The sequence below is a fragment of the Thermobia domestica genome, chromosome 11 (genome assembly GCF_964235325.1).
Source record: "Thermobia domestica chromosome 11, izTheDome1.hap1.1, whole genome shotgun sequence".
NCBI lineage: Eukaryota > Metazoa > Arthropoda > Insecta > Zygentoma > Lepismatidae > Thermobia > Thermobia domestica.
The window spans coordinates 33,310,477-33,334,295 of NC_137464.1; the positions used below are offsets into that span (position 1 = coordinate 33,310,477).

Below are 23,819 nucleotides of genomic sequence, written 5' to 3' on the forward strand. Positions count from 1 at the left end.
GTTTGATGATAGAAGCGATACCAAAACCGGAAGTGATAGACATTATCCCTTTAAACTTTTTTACGTTGATCACTTTAGAGCAAAAACGGTAATAGGTAGAGAGAACGGTTTCCTCCAATCGATTAAGCGTCTCAAGAATACAGTTCATCTCGATCCTTAACTCCGTACTAAAATCGGAAGTGATATAAATGCACTACCACTTCCGGTTTCAATAATTATTGAGAAAATATTACGCCATACATACCAAACTTCTTAACATGGTATGCACGTGTCATTGTTATTTGTTGAGAAACATATCGTGGTCGAGTGGATAATATTCATGCTTTCAATATGCGTGCTCCCAGATTCGATCTCTAGTGATGACACTTACCTTGTATTAAAATCCTCAGTAATGGTTCGGATTCCACTTTAAGCAATGAGTACAGCCTCTGTACTGAGGGAGGTCTTAAAAAATCAATCGTCGAACCATGGTGGAAAAATTAGAAGGTGGTTGCATTCGCATGTGACCTTGAGAGCCGTCGTGGCTGTAGGGGTATTGGTTCGCTTCCTGGTCAAGTGAACCTATTCCCATACTTTAAGATGCTGTAATATGCACTCCTCCACTTATTTAACAAACCTTCATAAGACGGCAATAACTATCATAACACTGCTTCCCCTAGGAAACAGAAGATGTTACAGCAACTTTCCTGCACTTTTACTATTCCGATTCGAGCATAGTTTGTGTTTTTTTTTCCTAACAGATACTTCAAGAAATACAAGACTATATTAGGAAAGAAAAATATGAAAAAAACGCACTTCTGACACTAAATCCTTCAAAGGGTCAATAGCTATTCTAACTAATACTGTTTCGAATATGTAACGTTCTATTTAGTACAAATGTTTAACAATACAATTTGTCGTGGCGTATAGTTTGACACTAATATCCAGAGAACTGTCAATTTTACCAAGCAGTGTTTTCATGAAGAAAACAAGATTAAATATCGAATATTTGCAATGAAATGTTGCAACCGAATGAAAAAGAAGATGGCTTTGCTGAGCAAATGATTTTCGGTGAAAAATGATTTTTCATTTGAGTGGGAAAGAAAATAAACACAATGTTCAAAGATGGAGGATTGAATCTCTTAAGGTAACAGCAAAACATGTGTAGTGTTCTCCAACAGTTAACATGTTTTGTGCTTTCCGCACGAAGGTGTATGTCTCAACTTTCTTTCAGGAAAACAGTAACACGAATTGTATATTCCAAGTGTTGGTCGATTGGTTGATACTACAGGAGTTTGAAGACAATTAAAGATATATCTTGCAACAGACTGCAACATTGGATTACTTAGAAATTGTACAGACGAAATACTTTTACTTTAACAGCGCTGCATTGGTCGTCTAACAGACAACTGCTCTCTCACGCAATGACCACCAAGAAGCCCCGATTTCCGCTACTATACTTTCTACGGAAACTTGTGAAACACACGGTATTCATTCTCCCATTTCACGATTATTTAGATGACAGTACATTGCAGGGGCTGTAGCAAGTGCGAACAAAGGTATGTTTAGCGGACTTTGAGATAAATTAGACTATTGCCTTGATATGTGCCGTGTCACAAACATAGCAAACCTTAAACATAAAACTAAACTTAAAGATAAACTTTGTAAAAATAGGTATATTGATATTCCTGATAATATAAATAGTTTGGATTTCTTGCACTTATAATAGTAAGCATATATTTGATATGACTTCTATGAAATCTACGTATCAAACTACGAGTCAATTACAGAGGATTAAAATAATAATAATAATCAGTATATTAGTTCTGTAATCAGGTAACAACAACACTTTCGTAACAAAAATCCTTAAGATTTATAAATAAAAGTTACATTCGGTAGTACCATAGAAAAGATATGAAATGTTGAACTTGAGCTGAAACTTTTCTTACCTCTATTTCATACAAAAATATAAATTTCTGTTTGATCAATAATTTAGAAGTATTATCATATTACAAATCTAAAGTTATGTAGGTATTCTCTATTTTTAAATACTGAGATTATTGAATTGTCTATGAAAGTGTGGTTTACTTCAAATTGTTCGGTACGGTAATGTTTAATGCAAATTGAAATGAATGATTTAATCATGAAGTGAACGAATTACTCCTATTTTATAAAGAAATGATTCATGTTCTCAACATTAAAAAAACACTACTTTCAAAACCAACTATTAAGATCAAGAAATTATTAACTTATTTGGGTAATTTCTTTCTTCATTCACTTATAAATATTGTACAAACGTAATAATGTATTAGCAGTTCATAAGAGCAAATCAAATAAGTAAGAAGTTAGATGTATAATTGCTCTTACAGTGATGTGATTTAAACAATTTTCTATACATGAACGTTGTAGAACAATGTTGTTATGTTAGAATATGATAATTTAATTTCCATCTAAAAAATATGGAAACTTACTATTATGAAAGGTATATGAAAAGAAGCGTGACTAATATTAATATGTACATTTACTGATTGAATTTACGATAAAATGATAATGAGGTCTTAGTTTCATATATTTGGTAGTACCATCAAGTGAAAAGATCCATTTCAAAATAAGGTGACATGAGACAGTTACTTTGTGCGCTGTATAAATCCACAGGTGTATACAACATTTCTATGGCGAGGCATCAGTATATGCGCATTGTTGTCCAGGTGGAGAGGGATTGTTGACTAAGCACTTTCGCTTTCTTCCCCTGGAAATAACATGTAGTGATTGGACAATGGAGGTGTCGGTAATGGATATGACCATAGTACACTGAAGGTTCTCATCCATCGGACATTTAAAGAGAATGCAGGCTACATACGATGGCAAATATGTATCATACAGAACAGATGTTCGCGTTTTCATGCTGGACAAAATACATTAAAGTACGATTTGCGGATAGGATAATTGACAAATCGCATTCTTGATGTGGTAGTGAGTGTTATAGACAATATCATTCAATATGATGAGAAAAAAGCATCTCACACTCTGCTGTTCTTTATCGGCTACTTCATTGTTCCTTCACAAAATATCATGTTGCGTTCTGGTGAAGAAGGAGAAAGTACTTAGTCAACAATCGCTCGCCACCTGGATGGTGTCGTGACATTTGCGATCAATAAGGAAGTAGTCTATCTTAATATAAGGACTCCAGTGATAATCGCGATCAATTAAGTGTCAAAATTTGTTACTAGGATTCCACTTTTTTTAATATTATTTTTAATTTTAATGAACATAACAATATTGATGATACGTAAAATACGGATTCACTTTTCCTAGGGTCACTTTTTCTAGGCTCGAGACTGATAAAATAGTTGGAACCCCAAGCTGAAGCACAACTATTTTGATATGTTCAAAATCAATGTTTTCAGTCTCGTTCCTGTTCCTTTCATGTTCCTTTTTCAACATTTCTTTATTTAGTAATGTTATTGTATACCATAATATGAACAATGAGGTATCAACATCATATATATCATCAGTTTCATCGGGCATGGTGCATTAATCCAGATTTTGAACATGGGCCAAAGGTTTAAGCATTTCCTGAAATCTCGTAAGCTCGTACTTTTGAACAATTCTCTCAATCTTATCATCTGTATGTATTGTTTCTTTCATTTGATCTTTTTTAGTTAAGTTCCATTCTGGTCAACACTACACTCGTGCTTTCTGCTTCGGACTTGAGGCAGAAAATCAATTCTTGAATAATCGGATGGTGTCTACCAAACAATGCATTTATTTTATTCTATTCTTCTACAATATTATTAGTTTTATGCCTCCGCTGGTAGCAAGTTCATATATCCACAGGAGTATCTTCGTTTTCCAATCACTGATGTAGAAAATAATCCAAGATTGTTTTAACTTCCTATTAGCATGAACTTTATCGTCAGTAAATAACCAGGCTTCATCAACGAAATATGGTTTCAAAAAAACTAGAGCTGCATACATTTAAATTGACAACTGTATCTCGTCATCACTATTATATTCACAGATAAGGCCTACGTTCTGTACCTTCTTCCGTAAGTACTTCTTCATATGAGAAGAAGCAACCATTCATGTGCATTAATTGAAATACTTCTCTTAATGCTAATATGGCGGTTAAATTTTGGGGAGAAAGTAATGTTATGTTTCCTCACTTGGTGCAGAACCATTGATTTAGGTATGCAACCCAGTTAGTGGCAAGAGAGTAACATAAACATGGCGGACGGGTGATTTATTCTGAAGACCAGAAGTAGGTTATTGGTAGTGGTATTGGAAGTTTGAGAATGTTGCTGCCATTCAGAGACAGTGGAGACGTGAGTATGGAACTAGTCCACATTAAACGTAACAATTACCGTATACATTTACGGGACAAATTCGAGGTTCATGGAGCAGTGTATGATGAAGAAAGCTAAGTTGGCTATGTACATTCTAAGGCTGGTGTTACAGCTAAGTGACGACGACCGAGATTGCAAGACACAATTTTCTGAATGGGTTCCGGAGATGGCTACACTTGACCCGGAGTTTATGGGTAGCATTGTTTGATCGGATGAAGCACAATTCCAACTTAATGGAACTATCAATAAGCATAATTAAATGTACTTCGCTGAATATAACCTCCACATGACTGTTAAAAAGGGGTGCGAATTTATCTGGTGTAAATGTGTGGTGTAGTTTGTCTGCTAGCGAACTCATTCGGTCTCCCCATTTTGACTGTACTACAACTGGAGAAAAATACCTAAGAATGTTTGCTGATTCCATTTCCCTACCATTCGTTCAATGTACGGCAGTGACAGGTTTTTTTACGAACAACCCACCATCATAGCGCCATGTCCCACCCCACTATCATAGGGATGTGCGAGTATATCTGGAACAAAATGTACAATGCCAGTCGATGGAACGGAGGGGAACAATCGAGTTTCTTGCATGTTCTCCACACCTTGAGCCGATCGATTTTTCCTATGAGTAACAGTAAAACATGAGGTGTACCGTCGTTAACTACGTAATCTGGAGGCATTTTGGAATGAGATTCAAACGGTGGGCTCAAAAATCCCAATGACACACGAAAATCGTAGTGACTCGTACTCAAAAATGTATCGATGCTGATGGTCACTTTTTGAACATTTACTTTAACCACCAGTTGGAACAATCAGTTTGATCACTTTTCAAATTGGACTGTAGCTTTACTTATCTCAGAATTTTAACCTTGTAGATTGGAAAATACATTTTCTAAGCCATTAGCCAAAGTCTGTATATATTTCTTTGACGCCCTCGGTATATGGGGATTCATACACAACAAATAGTATAAGCTAAACACAAAACAAATATTGTGCTGTCGTAATTATCTTAGCTATGTATCAGTTTGTTATATACCATTATGTGAGTAACATTCTCACTCAACAGTCTTTGGCTAATGTTTAGCCACGATATAAAGTATTAATCCTAAATTTGATACAAAGAAATAAATTATTAACAACTTGGTCTCACAACTCATTTTTAAAATATCTTTTTTAAAAAAAGTGATCGAAATTGTCTAGGAATTTCACATAATCTCAAGTGTCACAGATCGCAAGTGTCATATAGTCACCTGGACAACAATGCGCTGTGCTAATGCCGTGCCACAGAAATACACATCAGATAAAATAACTGTCTTACATATTACGGATGTCGGGATATTTTGAAATGAATCCTTTCATTTGATGGTACCTTATAATGTATTGAAATTATCATTAGTATATTGACAAAAGTTCGTGATAGTTTAGTTATTCACCACGAATCACAAAATATATTGTGTTGTTTATTATATTCAAGTACAGTAGTTAAAATTTATTCAATAACGGACACTAGAAGTAATATACTTACTCTATATCAAATTCAGTAACAATTATGAAGATATAAGTTATATAATATTAACTTAAAAACATGACTAAGATATAAGTTATACAATATTCTACTATGTACGCTACTTCACAACATTGAGCTCCAAACATAGGCTTGAATCTACAAACTCTCACTACTGGGCTAAATTGTACAAAATTACACATTAATAATTATCTACGAGACTGATAGTATGACAATAGTTGCTACTACTGTAAACATCTGGTTTCTTGCTTATTACTGCAGGTAGATACTGGTATGAAAAAGTGGACCCACATAAGAATTATAAAACGCACAGGTAAAATCATTGTAAACGTTCATTTTAAATGTTATCAAAGTTAAGCAATAAAAGTAATTATTTAAAAGACACACGCTCGCGGTTGCACTCACACATACAAATAAATGTTACATACATACATTCATTCAATGTAATTAGCTGTAAAGAAGTGTGTTCCTTGGGTCCCCTATACTAATTTTGTGATTCTTCTAACACTCTCCCGACGTCTCTAGTGCCTAGATCCGTCCTGAACTCGAACAAAAATGCAACAAATAATAGATATACATAGGTAAGGCTAGCATGCCAACATCTAGCCAATTTGACAAACATCTGCAAGCAAGGGAGTATCAAAGATGCAATAGGTGTGCACACTAACTAAAACTTCTGAAAGTGTTACCTATGCGGCATCTGATTACTTCTACATTTAAAGGAAGGAAACTTGCAATTTCAATTTTAGAACATACTACGAAACTACGACTATTATTTAAAAGAAAAATATCTATAATCACGTAGTTGATAGCTGCTTTTAACTAAGCAATGGCATTCTTTCTCAAATATTTATCAAAAATGTATATAATATTTGTGACAAAAATATATACTTACGTGGACATTTTATTTGAAGCAGCATGCAAATGTTTCGTAGAGCACAACCATATACACAGGCCAAAAGCAGAGTAGAGAAAATTTGGGGGAAAAAGAAAGAAATTTCACATGAATAAATTCAGCAAAATCACCCTGAATATCTTAGGTGCTGACTGGCTCCTGTGAAAAACGTCTTGTCTCTGGATTATTAGTTTGGATATAAGCCTTAGACCATGTTATTATATTACATAGGAATAAAAGGTCAAATATACAATATAACCAATAAAAATACGATTAGAACTGCTACTAAATAAAAATTATCTAATTATAATTTCGTATGTAAATAAATACGTTGGAAAACTTACATAAATATTAGAAAATGTACAAATTAATATCACATATTCCAATTTAGAAAACAAACAAGTATCAAAGAATTACTTTCAAACCATATATAAATTAACAGCAATTCTTCCACATCCAAATTTGTGTATATACATCTAATGCATAACTCATATTGTATATAGCAACATAATTTTTAAAGCTAACCTTTATTAATACTCGTACTAATTCTTTGGCATACAAAGCAACATAGTTTGGTTTATCCAAGAGATATTAGTTTGTTGAAGTTTAATGTCCTTTGTCAAGACCGAGGCTATAAGAGGCGTGAACCTACAGTTTAAGGTGGAATGCGAACAACTGTATTGCGATCAAATTTCATTGCCCTCTGACTGGGGATCAAACCCGGAACTACTGGCACCAAATGCACGCGCGCTAGTCACTAGACGAACGGGAATGGATATGTGTATATACAGGTTGGACACAAAGTCGCTTTCTCCAAAACAACTAAGGAAGCGCATATTGCGGAAGCGATTTGTACCCACTAGAGAGAGAGAGAAAGAGATACAAAAACCACGAATAATTATTGCTGTTCAGACAACAAAGTAACTAAGTTAATTGTATAAAAATTCGACAAAATCTACATTATTTGATTTGTACATTTGTAAATTGGATATTTAAGTATGTAATGAAATAAATGAAATAAAAGATTAAATTCTTCTACAATATAACAGGACCAAACTTCATAAAAGTTAAAGAGAGCAAACAGAAAATATGTAATAAGTGATTGTCGAGTTATATATTTCATATTGCGTACTTTAAAAAAATAACTTAAGAAAGAATTTTTCAATGATATTTCTATCCCTTCTCGCTGTTTATAATTCGGTGTGTTATTGTAATTGGCAAATAAATGAACTCTTAAGAAAACGAACAATCTTATTCTGTTTCTCTACGTTTTATGTGATTAGAATTAATGATTGTCTATATTATGTGCTGAATTAGAAACATGTATTCTTATCAATGTTTAGTTGTATTTGTGCAATACTCTTTAGATGTGGAAGTAGCAAAATACAAGAAACACACATTTACGTATTAAATCATGCAGTTATAAAAGAAAATATTACTTCGCAATTTACAAGATAAGGAAAATATTAAAATTTACAGAATTCATGCATTAGACTAAATGAGTTTTTAAATTCATAATTTATTATTAACTACTGGCATTCAATATTCAATTACATTTTTGTTTTTAAAGTTATAAACATAATATAGAACTAAGTATATAATAAAGTAATTCGATGCAACAGGCCTTGTAATTCCTTTATAATTCCCAATACTTAATTATACTCTTACATCCTTACCAATAAATTAGGATGCTTAACACTTAAAACTTTAAAAAATATTCATACCTACAAACGTTTACAACATACTTTAATATATTTACTATTTAAATTTTGTAGATTAAAAATAGGAAATTATTCAACACCTGTCAAGAAAATACATTTAATTCCAAAAATTGTGGTTAGCTGTTAAAGGAAGAGAAAATACTCTACAAATACTTAAAAGCAAAGATGATGTTTAGACATTACCTTGTGAGTTCACATAGAGTGTGTGCTCATATAAGGATCATTCATAAGGGTCCATTATTGTGCCTAGCCATAAACCGGAACATGAAAGAATATAGATGTGACGTACGAAGAGAAAGAAATGTCACAAGCAAAACATGCAGAGCAAGGACGTATCTTTGAGGTTCCTATACATCATACACGCACTTGTAAATGCCTCACTCACGCACACACAAACATTGAAAAATGCACTTTGTTTGCACAGGTTGCACGTAACTGCCACTGTGGATGCTAAAGTGTAATACTTCAGTCTGCAGTCAAGAAGTGTTAGGCAATTTAAATAGGTGTTGACCTGTTCTTAATAAGAATAACAGATCTGTCGGAAATGGTCATTCTTTCATCTTTCGATCAACGAATCAAAAGTTTTCTTACAAGCAGATTGAATTTTATGCCTCCCATTTTCAGTAGTTATAATCTGAAGCTTCTGCTCAAGCACTATACAAGAGTATGGGTATGAATGTCTCTTTTCTCCCCACATGAGACAGCATACTAGCATATGAACATGAAGTTAAAATTCGAATAATGTATTGTAAGTAATTATTTCATCTTCTAATAAAGGTAAGTGTAACATAAGTTGAAAACTATCACATTTAAAGTATTTGGTAAAATACTATTAATAATTAGTTAAGAGTTTTAGATAATCCAAAGTTAAAAAACTTATTTTAATATTTGAATTTATATATTTCAATAAGAATCAATTGCATACCCTTTGTATATTAAATGGGACGGTATTTCAGACAAGTTGAGTGTAATTAATGACTTATTACATTATGTAGCATAATTTCCACTTTCAAATTTTCTTGAAAACAGATGGTTCTTTCAACTTGTTTATATCAAAAATAAATGAAAGAACGCTAGTAGAATGTTTATATCTGCATAGGGGATTACCATACGTCACTTCAGGGTAACTCTAGCTGCCCAAATGAAAACTATACGAAGTGATCAGAGATGGAATCACAGACACAGTCTACTATATATGTGGTCGTCAAAATAAATGTAAAAAATACTCTGTAGCATACTTCACCATGTTTGTAGATCAAAGCAAATGCTGGATGTCGCATGTTAGCTTCAACTATGGCTGCAGAGTCTGCACTAAATTTTATGTTTCTGGTGAACGTGAGAGCATTCTCAGGGGAGCAAGGTATTAGCATTTAACATCAAAATAATATATATATATATATATATATATATATATATATATATATATATATATATATATATATATATATATATATATATATGATTTGAATATTTATGCTAAATGACGTTTATATCTGGATATTAGTACCTGAACATGTTTTACATTATAGTCACAAATATTGGGAAAACACTCAGTTTTAAACATGTTTTGTTGTTTTTGAATATTTGCTTACACAGTAAATACACAGTGCTCTTAATGTGTATAACTTCGTACTGTAGCCGTATAATACAGCAATACATTTAGCAATACTTAAGTCAATATGTAAGATGCCATGGTATTATGCCTGTTGTCATTATTATGTTTTATTTTCCATTGTCAAGAAGAGATTACACCAGTGCTACAAACCTTAAGCAAAATGTTTTTAATTATCTTTGTCATTACGAAATTCTTTTGAAAATATATCAATAAAAATATCATGATGAATGTAAATAGTATACTCTCTTCTTACTAGTATTCTTATTTTAACTTAAGTCATACTTTTGAGTCGTGTCACTTTACATGTAATCTTTGTAAAATGATGTGTTCTTTCAGTTTATTAATATACATGTTTCCGTTTGCTTATTACGAAAGATTTAATTTAAAAGTCCCATAATCCACGGAATGCTATTCTAATGTTGGTTTATGAGAATCATATCAAGCATTTGCGTTTGAAATTGTGAAAAATACTTAAATACTTGAAAGACTGTAGGAAGACACTGAGATTAGGATCCTATTCGAAATATTTACATATCGAATGTTTGTATTAATTGTCATTTTTTAAGTTATAAAAGTTGCTTCAAAATAAAAAATTACCATCTCCGTTATGGTTTCCCAATGCAAATACTCTAAATAAAGATATACTATTTTAAATGAACTTTAAGAAAATATACCAATTTTAAATTAACTATATAATGTGTTAAACTGTATTTCTGACAGATCTGTAACGCGTCATGCAATTATATAAATCACTCATTAACATGCAAGTGCCAACGTGCCAAGGTAGATTAGAATTAGTTGGAATCCATAAATAGAATATCTGTTGTACTCCATTCTCATAATGGGGAGACCAAGAAAGAAAAGGAAGTCTTGCAGAAAGTGCAAAGCGTCCTGAATATGGAATAGAGAGAAGTGTAAATACATGTGCTTGTTAATGAATTTCCTTCTACAAAATAAATTGCCTATATATTATTATTTGGTCATATTTGTATTTAAAGCATTAACTTATATTTCCTTAATATATACGTGCATTGAGGACATCATATTAGCAAACTATTATTTTCAACTTGAACGAGAGATTGATTTGAGTAATTGTAGATATATATTTTACTCCAGTAAGCAAGTTCTATAACTATCTCTAATCTTACAGTTAGAGGACAAATTTTAATTTAAATGGAATTAAATTAAATGTGTGTGTGTTTCTTATTGTTTTCCTTCTATTGAAATGAAAAACTTCCTTATCGTTTGTATTTCAAACAGAAGTGTGTATTTCTGTAAAGTCTGGATTGCTTTAAGATATAAATACTAACAACATTCGAATTATGTATTTTTAAAGCAAGATTTTAATACTAAATGCGCATGAGACTACATAATTCCTTTCAACGTACATTAAAAGTCATTTTAACCAATGTTTTGTCACAAGCGCTTTGTATTTATATTAATGTTAGCGGTTTTAGTTTAAGTGACTTAGCAATGAAATTACTTATAAAGATAGAATAGATGTACCTCTGAAGTCATTGTTTTATTACCTTGGGTTAATAGTAAAGATATGGTGTTTTCTGATTTAAAATATGTAATATTTGACTACAAGAAATAGTCATTACTAACGAAATAGAAAAGTCACTAAAACTTCTAACAACCAAATAAAATATTTTATGTATAGTGTAATTTATATTCTAACAATACTATCTATTTCATTATTTGTAATAGATTGCTGAATTAAAGAGTATACGATGATATGCAACACATCTGTTGTAGAAACACATTGCATGCGGAAAGAAGCATGCTATCATTGAAAATACGGTTATATGCGTATGTTAAAATATGCCAGAATATACATTTGTTAATTTTACCAATATTAAATAGTTTATCAAAGCGAAATTCTCTGTACTGAGCGTAAGTGGTTACAAAATGTGCTGAATAAATGCATGGTTATGTGATTGATGTAGGCCGTGCAGCAATGATTAAAAAGATAAAGAAAGTTTAATAAATTGAGGAATTTATTATTTACTAGTTATATCTGGGAAATATTGACTTAAAATAGAACAGTGCTTATCTTCCTTAATTTGTGTGATGAGTTCTTTGATAGTCTGGCATCATCGCTGGTGACAAGTGTAATGTGATAATCTTAGTCCAGTAAATATTTTGAAAGAAATAAGGAAATAAGTAGTTCATCATTGTATCCTGTGTTAATAATTGTAGACGCTGAGCAACTTTCGTTATTTACAATGAATCAACATCTAATTACAAACCCTTTAGCTTACCTGCTCCATTCTACTTGTGGGGACTATGAATATTATTACAGCTATTGTAAGAAATTTTTTAAGTTGTGGATTAAGATTTTAAAAAAAATGATAACACAACTAAATAAGTAAAATTGTCTCCAGCTAATATTGTTAAATGCAGTAACTTTCATTAAAATTTACAGTTCATTATTGCCATTCCAAAATCTGCTATTACAGGAATTAACTAGTGATTATATGTGTATTCAATACAGTAAACGTTAATTCGCATTATTTTACTGTATATTCTAAGTTAAACCAGAACTCATTCACTCACTATTTCCCTCATTAATTGTATCACGCCCCTTTGTGTAGAGAGAAGATTGTGCGTGACATATGTTTGTTAAAAATAAAATGCACAAGTGTATTGTGTGATACATACAGCTTATACTTATCTGAAGGCAACCTTACCTGACCACCCTCGCCCTCAACACTCTGTAGATCTCTCCACTCTTCAATTGTCTGAGCAAGGTCAACTTGACATAATGGTACTTTGACTTCACCAATCTGGTCATGCTTGGAGAAACGATCGAAGTCAAAAATGGCGAATACCAAAGTCTTATTCATAGCATCGGCATAGGAAAGGCTCTAAAATATATATAGAAAGGGAGACAAAAAGTTAATTAATTATTTCAAATATCAACGATGATTTTTTAGTCCGTCTTAATAAACTATTCATTAAAAATAGAGTTCCTTTGCCTTTTAAGATTAAGTACTTTCTGAAGCCATTATTTCATTTATTAGTCAAAGCGAATTGTGAATAATTTGCTCACGTTTCAAAAGATACAAACTGTATTGTGATTGTAATTAGGGTTTTATTTAATAAATATTTACACCATATCAATCAGCCGGGTAACTAAATGGACATGATAAGAAATAGTGATGAAACAATTTTAATAATTACATGATGAAAGAATACTAGATAACTTTCTCAGAGGTAATGATCTACCATCATATTCACAGAGTAACCCAAAATAAAATTTAGCATATTTATGGAGATATTCATGTTGTTAATATGTTAAAGTCTATTAAAATATTGAAGTGAGAAGTAAGTACATATGTGTGTATTTTTTCTTGGCTGAAATCGACGGTTAATTTTTTAAAATTATAACTGCACATTTAATATCATGAACAACAAATAAATCTGATTAAAATATTCTACAGATTTTTAGTGAACTTGTAGATCAATTCTGAGACTTCAAGCATCAAAGTGATATTCAAATCTATATGCTGTTTGACATCAGTATTAAGTTGGATTAAAGGATGTAATGAAAATAACTAATCGGACGGTACAGTAACTGATATAACTCTCAATATTTTAGCGGTTTCTGTTTGGGTAACAGGTTAAAATGGCATGAACATGAAGTAAAAGAAATAAATAAGCACTCAAGAGATTTATTTTTATGTTTCTTAATAATATTCAGCCAACAGAAGAGGTGATTGTATAAATAAATTGTAAAGAATTATTCAGTCTTCATTTTTAAAAAATGAAATGAAATCTTTGAGTTTTACGTCCCACGGTTATGCCGGTTAGACTAAAGGAGACGGTGATGATGAGTAATGAATGAAATGGTGGAATGAAGAAAGTGGGAGGAAACGGGAGAACCCCGAGGAAACCCACGCACACGGTGTTTGTCCACCACAAAGTTCACTTGGCGGGGACTGGGATCGAACCCGGGACCCCAAGCACCAGTCTTCATTTAGTATTATACAAAATACTTGTGTAAATTCATATTATTCAGTATGTTATTCTGTGAAAGACAAAGCGATTTAAATTTAAATAATTCCTTCAGACACAATGTTCAATTCTTCGCTCTTAATACTCATTTCATCTTCAAAAGTATAGTTCTGATGCCCTACTTTCACTAATTTCACTTATATAATTAAAGTAAATAAAACTAATATAAATGGGTACAATAATATTATATATGCTAAATGTAACCCTGTGTCGTTAACTAAGTAAGTATCTATCTTAACATTGCCATAAAGAAACTAAATATTCAAAATTATACAAGAATATAAATCTGGATTTGTAACATATTAATTTCAACTAGTAATATAATACTAAATTACTACAACAGTATAATTTATATTATTAATAATAAAAATATGAGCAATAGAATTACAATTAAACAACATAAAAATACCTTGAACACAAAAGTTTCGTTGAAGACAGGACTTAACGTTTTTCTATGGACTTTTGTTTCAAATTTCTTCTTTTTGTCTGGCATTAAATAAATTTTAACGTAAGGGTCAGACGTTCCACCCATGTCCAAAGCTGGCAAGTCTTCGGCTTGTATTACTGTTACGGTCAAACTCTCCCCGTTGAAATCATACTCCAACTGTAATCATTAAGATTAAAATGTTATATGCATTGAATTTTTTAACAAAAATTTAAACGTTCATAATTCATTAGTGCAAGGTTTTGTTATAATACGTTCTAAATAAGGCATGTAGTCTAAAATACAAAAAATATTTACTCTTTCTGTTATTGTCTTTCACAAAAATTAATAATTAACATATTTAAATCAGTTTAATCGTATTAAATTATCTTTTAATTTTTAACTTACATCGCGTTAATCCTTTCTTTTATGTAGTAACAATATACTTCCTCCAGTAGAGCAAAATATAGGCATTATAATATGTCTATTATAATCCGTATTATTATATTAAATTGTTTGATTGGCTTACAAGAAAACACTTAATATAATATTTTTTTACTATAGAAGTTCTGCAGTTATTACTGTTGAAGTATGTCTGTACTACTATCTTCATCAGATACATTATATCAAATGAAATCAATTATGTATATTGCAGAAACTATAATACAAGTTATTAATATAAAGTTAATGTTTTGGTCAAGATGTTTTTTATTTATAATTATAAACTGTCTACATGTTAATTGTGTTATAGTTATGTTCACGAAAGTTTGACTCCAAATGCAATCAGACTTACTGAACACAGGAAAAATATACTCTCGGCTGGAAAACTGTAATAATGCAAACAATTTAATAATACTCTTCAATTGCCATCTTATTACTGCGTTTGTAAGATAATATGTGTACCTTAAATTGTAATCTTCCAAGTTTTACTTCACTCTGTTTGCTCTCTGCTTCGTCAGGTTGTTCTTCGATGTTTTCGGTAAGTAGTTCTTTGTCTGGTTGAACTTTGTCCTGAAAACATGTCATATAGTGTTATGAACATGGTAGAAGAAAAATCCATTACTTGCATAGTGGAATTCATATATATGCATGCATAATTATTATGACTGTGCAGATGCATGGAGGTGCAGGCTCAGGCTCTACCGAAACCATTGCAATTGTTCCAAATAAACAAATTAAAAATAAATATCTTCTCTAAAATATGCCAATATCACAAAAGAAAAGAGCTTTCCTTACAGTGGTATATGACGATTAACTACCTATGTAAATAATTTAAATATAACTTAAAAGTCTCGATTTTTATTACAATTAATGTACTCGCAAAATTCAGATTGTATTTGCTTGTTAATGATGTTAGACAACAGCAAAAGAATAGCTAACTTAACAGAAAGAAGGTTATTTACTTACAATACAAGGAGCTCTTTTTTCGCTTACTTGCCAGCTTTATATATAAAACCAGGCACATTTGTGTTGCACCTTAATCTGCTTCAGTTGTTTAAAACTAGAAAATTTCCCATGCAGTGCTTACAATCACGTTCAAATAAAATGAGATATTCTTTTAATAAAGTTCTAATATATGAAGAGTAAAATGCTATTTCACTCTGTACGATTCATAATTTGAATTACGTAATCATTGATTAAAAAGATATCGTAGTTTAGATCCGCTTTCTGCACTACCACTTATATATACAAATCCTGTCGTCATAAGGGATGCTAATCCTGAAACGTGGTATTATCCAATACTCTATAACTGTACAACTTAACAGCAAATTTAAAAATGAAAATTGAAAAATAAATATTAAAAACAAACCAGCAATTCGTTCCTGCATTATACACGAATTTTGACGTTAAACGAACTCTACACATATTAATATCTAACTTCATAAATAATAATAATAATAATAGTAATAAATATAATTTATGTGAAAAGATAAACAATTTTACTTTGAAACAGCATATGAGCATAGCTTGGTTACATAAATTTGGACTCAGAGTTATCCAATTTAGTTTGTAAAATCGTACAAAAGTGCAATAGACATTGAAATGGACTCACGTTTTCGTGATTCTTTCAATGATTCCAATTATCCAACTTATTTGAACGTAATTGTATGTTGCAAAACACTGAAACTGGTATATTAAAGACCAAACAAGATGGCTACGGTAATATTCGAATACATGTTTTAATCTTGAAGTGTTACGACCAGCATTATTCAAGGATAATTACCTCGTTTATGTTGGTGGATTTCTACATGTAAAGTTTTGAAATGATTTTATAGTCTTCACTATTATTATTTTGCATATGCTATTTTCCGTTTGTTAAATTCCAACTGACCTTGGAAAGTTTTTGGTATATTTTTATCAGCGATATATTTGGTTGAACATATGAACAAGTAGTAATGCAGAGTTATGGATTCTCCAAAAGAAGTGTGCATACAAGGTAACACAGATGGGGATACTAGTCATCTTTAGAACAAAAATATGTAAAAATGGCAAAGGCAAATATAGTCATTACAGCCATATCCATTCTTGAGACATTACTGTAGGGCAAACGAACTAAGTAATAATTAACTATAAATCAGCATAATAAATTCAATAAAGGTATCAAAGAATAAATGTGATAATTTAAAAGCTCAATAATTTGAATTGGAACAAAGTAACTTAAAAAATTAACCAATTTAAGAAGAACATCTTAATACATCGTAATAGTTCATCCTTGTAAATATACATGAAATGAAATGCAAGAAAATATCTGGAGAACCAAGAAGGAATTGCATGGAAAGGAAAAATGTTTGAAATAAACTTGTATTGGGTAGGAAAGTTTCACTTGAATTTAAAATGAACTTTTAAATGATTTTCTTTAAAAAAAAATACAGCTTGATAGGATAGTTTCTCAGGCATTGTGCAAAAATAAAGTTAATTAATAAAATAATAATAATAGATGAATTTGTTAGATCTGTAGCTTTACTTTTCTCTCAAAGTTGAAGGGTCGGTATTCTAACAAAGAACAAATAATAAAGTTGAAAGTTACATTTAACCAAAATCAATAACAAAGACAATGAATAGGGTTTCATTATACTTAAAACCAGAAGAAATGCATTTTTGACCCGAAAAATATCTATAAAATTGGTCTAAAATAAATATTAACCAACGCATTGTATTTCGCCTTGGAAAATAATTTAATTTAAATGTGTCCCGCAAGCACATTCTTTTCTTAAAATATTAATTTTGTCATTGTAGGTCGTATATATATTCTTTATTTTAGCTGAATCAGAATTTCCAAAATATTTCTCCTTTTATATAACTCTACTACCTTGAAATATTAGCTTAACACATACTACGTTTTACTTTAAGCATTTTGTAAGTCTCTCTCACAGAATATATCACACTCGATTCCATGAACTTCAAAAGTACTTTCTACAGCTGATTGTAGAATAAATGAAATATATCTGCAAGTTGAGAGAGCAGAAATAAGCGAAAATTGCTCAAATTTGCTTCAGGTTAGGTAGAATTCCAGTATGTAATCAAGCTGATAATAATGCTAAAATAGTAAATTACTTTGGTATCGTCGAGAACGCTATATTTGGCTGAAGAAGTAGTAATGCAGAGTTATTATGAACTCAAAAGAAAGTTCATAATGTTAACATTTGATTAAATCTGTACAATATGGTGGGTCAAAAAAACTTTTTTTTTTTAAATTTGAAAATGGGTAGTGCGCAAAATTTGCTTCCCGTGGTAGAGACTTTGAACAAAATTTTGGGATTTTTCGGACTACCTCTTATCCTGCCGCATCCACCTTGAAAATTTAAGGTTGTGGTAAAACGGCAACTCGCTCAACTCTTCAGAAACGTCTACTATGGCTGCTTCTGGCTGTCTATAATAAAAGGCAAGAAATGTTCATAGCATAAACTTAGTCTCATTAACATTAGGAACTATTTCTAGAATACCCTAAATGTGTTTTGCTCTCTGCTTGTTTTGCATTCGGGGCCAACGAAAAACAACTCACAGCTCACGACGAGGTCGTGGCTGCACTCTGAGCTCCACCCACCGTAACTAGATGTGTCTCTCTCTATCAATACAGCTTTTAGTTATAATTTTTTTAGAGTTGAGTCCTTCTTTGATTCAAATTTGGGCATTCGTTTTCTCGATTCAAGTATCTCCGTAATTATCGTCTCTATTTTTGAACCAGGTTTTGGATGCTACTTTTATCACTAATTTTCTAGTTTGCTCGACGGCTTGCGTATGGTAAGGAAACATCACTGTAGATTCGTCTACCATCGCGCAGATTCGAATATTTTCCTCTATTTCTGCATCTGATAACGTCCTGGTAATGAGAGGCTCTGTTACATTGGTTGCAAACCAGTCAATCGTCCGGTCCAAATCTTAACAGGGGAACAACAAATTCACGAATCTTTTTTGGGCTTTTCTTTGCACGAGTTTTCTTGGCCTGTCTCCAAGCTAGGCCCTTATTTCACTGCTGGGGTCAGAAATCATCGCTAGAAGCAAATTTTCGGGATGCACAAAGAATCAATTTGTTTGAAGAACAGTGTTGACTATTTTTCTTATATCCGTGGGTAAAAACTTTGAAAAGCAGATGATATTCCATAGATGTATGGCTCCTTCTCTACATCAAGGCTGTTGACGAATTCCAAACCATACCGGTGAGTAGACACGAATCACATATTCTGCCGAAGCTTATGATTGTTGCTTGGGTTGAGGGAGCTGACGTAAAGTCGTAGTATTCTGCAAGCAAATGTTAACCACCGTGGCTGCACCACGGGACATTGTTTCTTATTGTCCAGATGTGAGGGGCATGTTCCTGATGACACAACATGACAGATTTCGAATAGATACTTCTGATCATTACTTAGATCAGAAGTTTTCTGCATCTCCATTACCCATACTACTGTAATTGGTTGAAACTTCACAGCTTTTCTCCTTTCGCTGTCTCCTAACTGGGTACCTATGGGTCCCAAAGTGTTTGGCTCTATTATTACACCATCCAAGATATTCATCAGATATTTTAACGGTAATTCGTTTGCATGCAGCAGGCAAACAAAGTGCTGAACTTCTTTATTTAAGGGTTTTTCGAGACACTCTTCAACACTATTTATTCTTCCAGTATTTATTCTGCCTCATCACAAACAACAGCTACCACTTGAGACATAGCAGATTTCACTGTTTTCTAAAAACTTCACCAGTGATTTGGCTATTTCTCTTCCTTGTCTTGACTCAGGGGTAACGTATCCTAAATAACGTGATCCTAGTTCCTCCAAAATGGTTACACGCTCTTCATATTTTTCACCTCCATAGTGTTTTACATCATTCTTCTTCTGATGCAATGTTTAATCCTTTCGTCCGTCAAAATATATGCTCTTAATCTTTCGTTCTTTAAGATTGTCTTCTTGCAAAAAATTGCCTAGTTTCTTTTCTTCTCTAGTAGCTTTGCATTGGTCTATAACAAGTGTGCTGCTGTCTCCAGTTCCGTATTCAATGTCTTTTAAAACAGATGAAGTGATAAATGCTAGTTCCCTTGTTGAAGTTCAGTTTGATAAGCAGCGGAAGCGGTACAAGGGAAAGATTTAAGTGTCTGATGTTGTCCTTTATTTAAAGATTTGGGCTCAAAATCTGATTCAGATGTAATGTCAGATTCGACCCTTTCTCCGGACGAATCTTCAGAAAATGACAGAAGTTTTTTTCCTCGTGTCAGGATTCCTGTAGGACCTCGCGAAGATCCGCTGCACTTATTTTCAATTTAGCTTCTCTTATAGCTACTTGTTCTCTTCTTGCTTGGGTTTTTGCGAGCAAGGCACTGATTTTATAATCTACTTGGCCGATTATCATTTGTCTCACACAGAAGTTGCTTGTTTCTTCATAGGCAATGGGCATCATATCATTAGAAATACGTTTTTTTTTTCGACTCACTATTCATACATTTAGAGTATTCTGAAAACAGTTCCTAATGTCAATGTGACAAAGTTTATGCTCTGAACATTTCTTGCTTTCTATTATAGACAACCAGAAGTCGCCACCGTCGATGTTTCTGTAGAGTTCATCGGGTTGCCGTTTTACCAAAATCTTAAATTTTCAAGGCGGATGCGGCAGGATAACGGGTGGTCCGAAAAATCCCAAATTTTTGTGCAAAGTCTCTGCCACGGACAGCAACTTTTGCGCACTACTCATTTTCAAATTAAAAAAAAAAAAAGTTTTTTCAATCCATTCTGCTAGTACAGTTATTTCCACTTCTATACAGTACCAATAACACGAGATATTGTAAGCTTGGAAGGGAAGGCTAAAACCGTTCTGGAAAATGAAACTGATAAACCTGCATATAAGTATGACTAGTCGTGGTAGCAAAAAAAAAAAAAAAAAAAAAAAAAAAAGATGTGCCTATTATATAAATTAAATATAATTCACGAAGTACTTGATACAAGTAAAATACAAATAAATATGATAAAACAAAATGAGTAGTAATTAATAGAGACAAAACAAGATACGCACAAATACTAGTAAATAATATCAAGCAGATGACAAATTTAAGTATATGACAGTAAAAATTAACAAAGAAGTTAAAGAAAAATGCGATGTCAAGAATATATTTACTAAAACAGGAAGACTATATCAAGCAATAAATGGAGGATAATTAGGTAATTAAAATGAAATTAACAGATTACAAGACAATATATCAACTTATATTTGGTTCCAGGGGAGGTTCATTAAAGAGAATACACCACCAAACGTTACAAATATGTAGGAACTACTTTAAAGAGAATACTCCAACAAACGTTACAAATGTAACTGGGATTAGTAAGATTAGTAGCAGGAAAGCACGAAGACATTGAGTCACAAACGAAACGATAATTTCTGAATGTAAACCCATAATGAAAGTTACAGTAGACAATCAACTCAAATGATTGCCAAAAAAGATAAAGGAGCTATGTCTAGAAGCCAGGTGTCGGAAAAGAAAAATGAAATTAATGTCTAAAAGAGATCGCGGAAGTTAATGAGATGAACCAGAAAGTATCTAGTAGATCTTTACAGGTAGAACAGAAAATTATCTACCTTTACATATCCTGGTAGAAGTGGAAGAGACTAAATAAATAAGTTGGTAATAAATGTGGACAATCAAAAAGACTTCTCACAAAATAACTTAAATTTATGATTAAGGTAAATATTAATTTCGACTAATGGTGCTCAATACAGATAAGTTTCAAACTATATGTTTGAGTATTAGCTTACCTCCGTTTCTTACGCAAGCTGAAATAGTTTGAACTAAAAAGATTTATTCAACTCTTTAAACGAGAAAATTTCAAAATATTTATATTAAAAATAATGATCAGTTCGACAACAGAAATCATTTTATAGTTCATTTCTTATAAACACTTAACCTAATATTTTGCCTTTTAGTACATTACAACGAAATTTCCTTTTGTCTTTACGTAATTTGAATAGCCTAAGATATATAGTTTCTCATTCTCAAGCTTAATGTTGTATTTACGAATGATTCAACTCAATGTACGGTGTACTAAACACTTCCAAAACATCTTATTTAAGAGTGGTCACAAAATTATAATTCAGGGAAATTTATTGTGTTTGCAGAAGTTCTTGCATAACGTTAAAAAAAAAGTACTCTCAGCACGAATATTTGTTGAAAAGAAAAGGGAAATTAAGGAAAAACATCTTCCATATTGAGTATCAGATTTATAACTCTAGCAGGAGTATTTATGCAATATACATATTGATACTTCTTGTAATATTAACTGAGTCAGGAATGATGTCACACGTAGTTTTTTTTAAAAAAAAGGAAGTATTAATGTATTCAGTGTTATAATCGGAATATGCAACAACATATTCTGTCACCTTACTTATAAACCTAAAAAGATCTATAGTTTACTAGCAAGTATTTCAGAACAAATAACATTTTAGTTTTATGTAATTAATATTGTATATAAGTAAGACAAAGTTATAGTACTTCCCACTTTTAACGAGCAAATTGTGATTGTAAACATGCATTTACGTATTTCTTTATAAAGCATAAATTTACTAGCAGAAGTGTATTTTACTAATTTGACGAAAGTACAACGAAGAAAATATTCATGAAATACACGGTCTGTATCTGTGGGGTAGGAAACTCGAGAAACAAAAAAAAAAAAATTAAGAATTATTTGATTTCCATAATTTATTTCTTTTTTAAAAAAATGTGTTTGTTTTTGAATTTTAAAGTACTGGAAACAGAATTAAAATATTGATATTGATTTTTCATCATTCGAAATGATAGCCCATATTGTTATTTAAATTCGTACGCCTTGTTGGTAAACTTCTTGGCAAACTAAATGTTTTGAAATCTGGTACAAAATCTAAGGCGCCATCATTAAGGATATCAAAGTGGAAAAACATATGCTAGTCAATATGCAAATGAATTTATTGTAACTGTAAAAGAAAAGCGATTATACTACTCAAGACATATGTTCGAGAAAGCATGCATTACCTCGCCATGCTTCGTACAAATTTGCATTCCGCATACTTAATAATATCAGTATGGGTCTTTCTGAAGAACTCACTTATTGCATACAAATTTCTTGTATGGATTTTGTTTCTAGTCTAACCTATATTTCACGATTCCAGCTGGTGTGAACTTTGCAAGTGATGTGATGTTAGTATCATCCAACGCAATTTCCACATGCTATGCTGATTATAATATAGGCTACTATACTTGCCAGCTTATGAACCACAAAATGACTGCCATCCACCCCTATGTTGTGGAGGGTACATTAACAGCTATAAATATATGAATATTTCCATTTATCTTTGATAATATAAAAATAGGCACCAGACAGATATTAAACATACAAAACCAACAAACTTTCAAGTAATGAACTAACCACAAAGAATTTGTAGACGAAAAGCAATTTGAAAATTATTAATAAACACTACCGAAGTTTTCATGTTGTTAAACCACATTTAACATTATTATGTTCATGCATTCTTATGAAGCAAACGCAGTGATTAAATATGAAAATACGTTGGTGGAAAGACATTTAAAACACTCAGTACGAATTCACGGATCTGGCCCAAAATTGGTGTACAAGAAAAATGTAACGATAAGTGGTTTATGATCTATTACGGCCGTGATACTTCTCGAACATGTTACATGAGATGATAAAAAATACAGTACTCGTACAATGCGTAACCACGCAAATTGACCACACAAACATCTGTACAGGTCGCGCGATGCTGAATTCCTGTCAAGGAAATGGATTCTCTGGAAATCTTACACAGTTGGACGATGATCCACGC

General features: G+C 31.9%; 1 protein-coding gene across 2 annotated transcripts in view; it reads right to left on the reverse strand.

Annotated features, from left to right (window-relative positions):
* LOC145664021 (synaptotagmin 1-like) overlaps positions 1–23,819 on the reverse strand; it is a 124,628-nt gene that overhangs the window by 17,604 nt on the left and 83,205 nt on the right. For both annotated transcript variants that reach the window (XM_081730312.1, XM_081730311.1), the window contains exons 5-7: positions 15,429–15,536; positions 14,511–14,705; positions 12,775–12,951 (exon numbers count right to left, since the gene is read on the reverse strand). In XM_081730312.1, the coding sequence (XP_081586438.1) occupies positions 12,775–12,951; positions 14,511–14,705; positions 15,429–15,536 (480 nt within the window). The remainder of the gene's footprint in view (positions 1–12,774; positions 12,952–14,510; positions 14,706–15,428; positions 15,537–23,819) is intronic.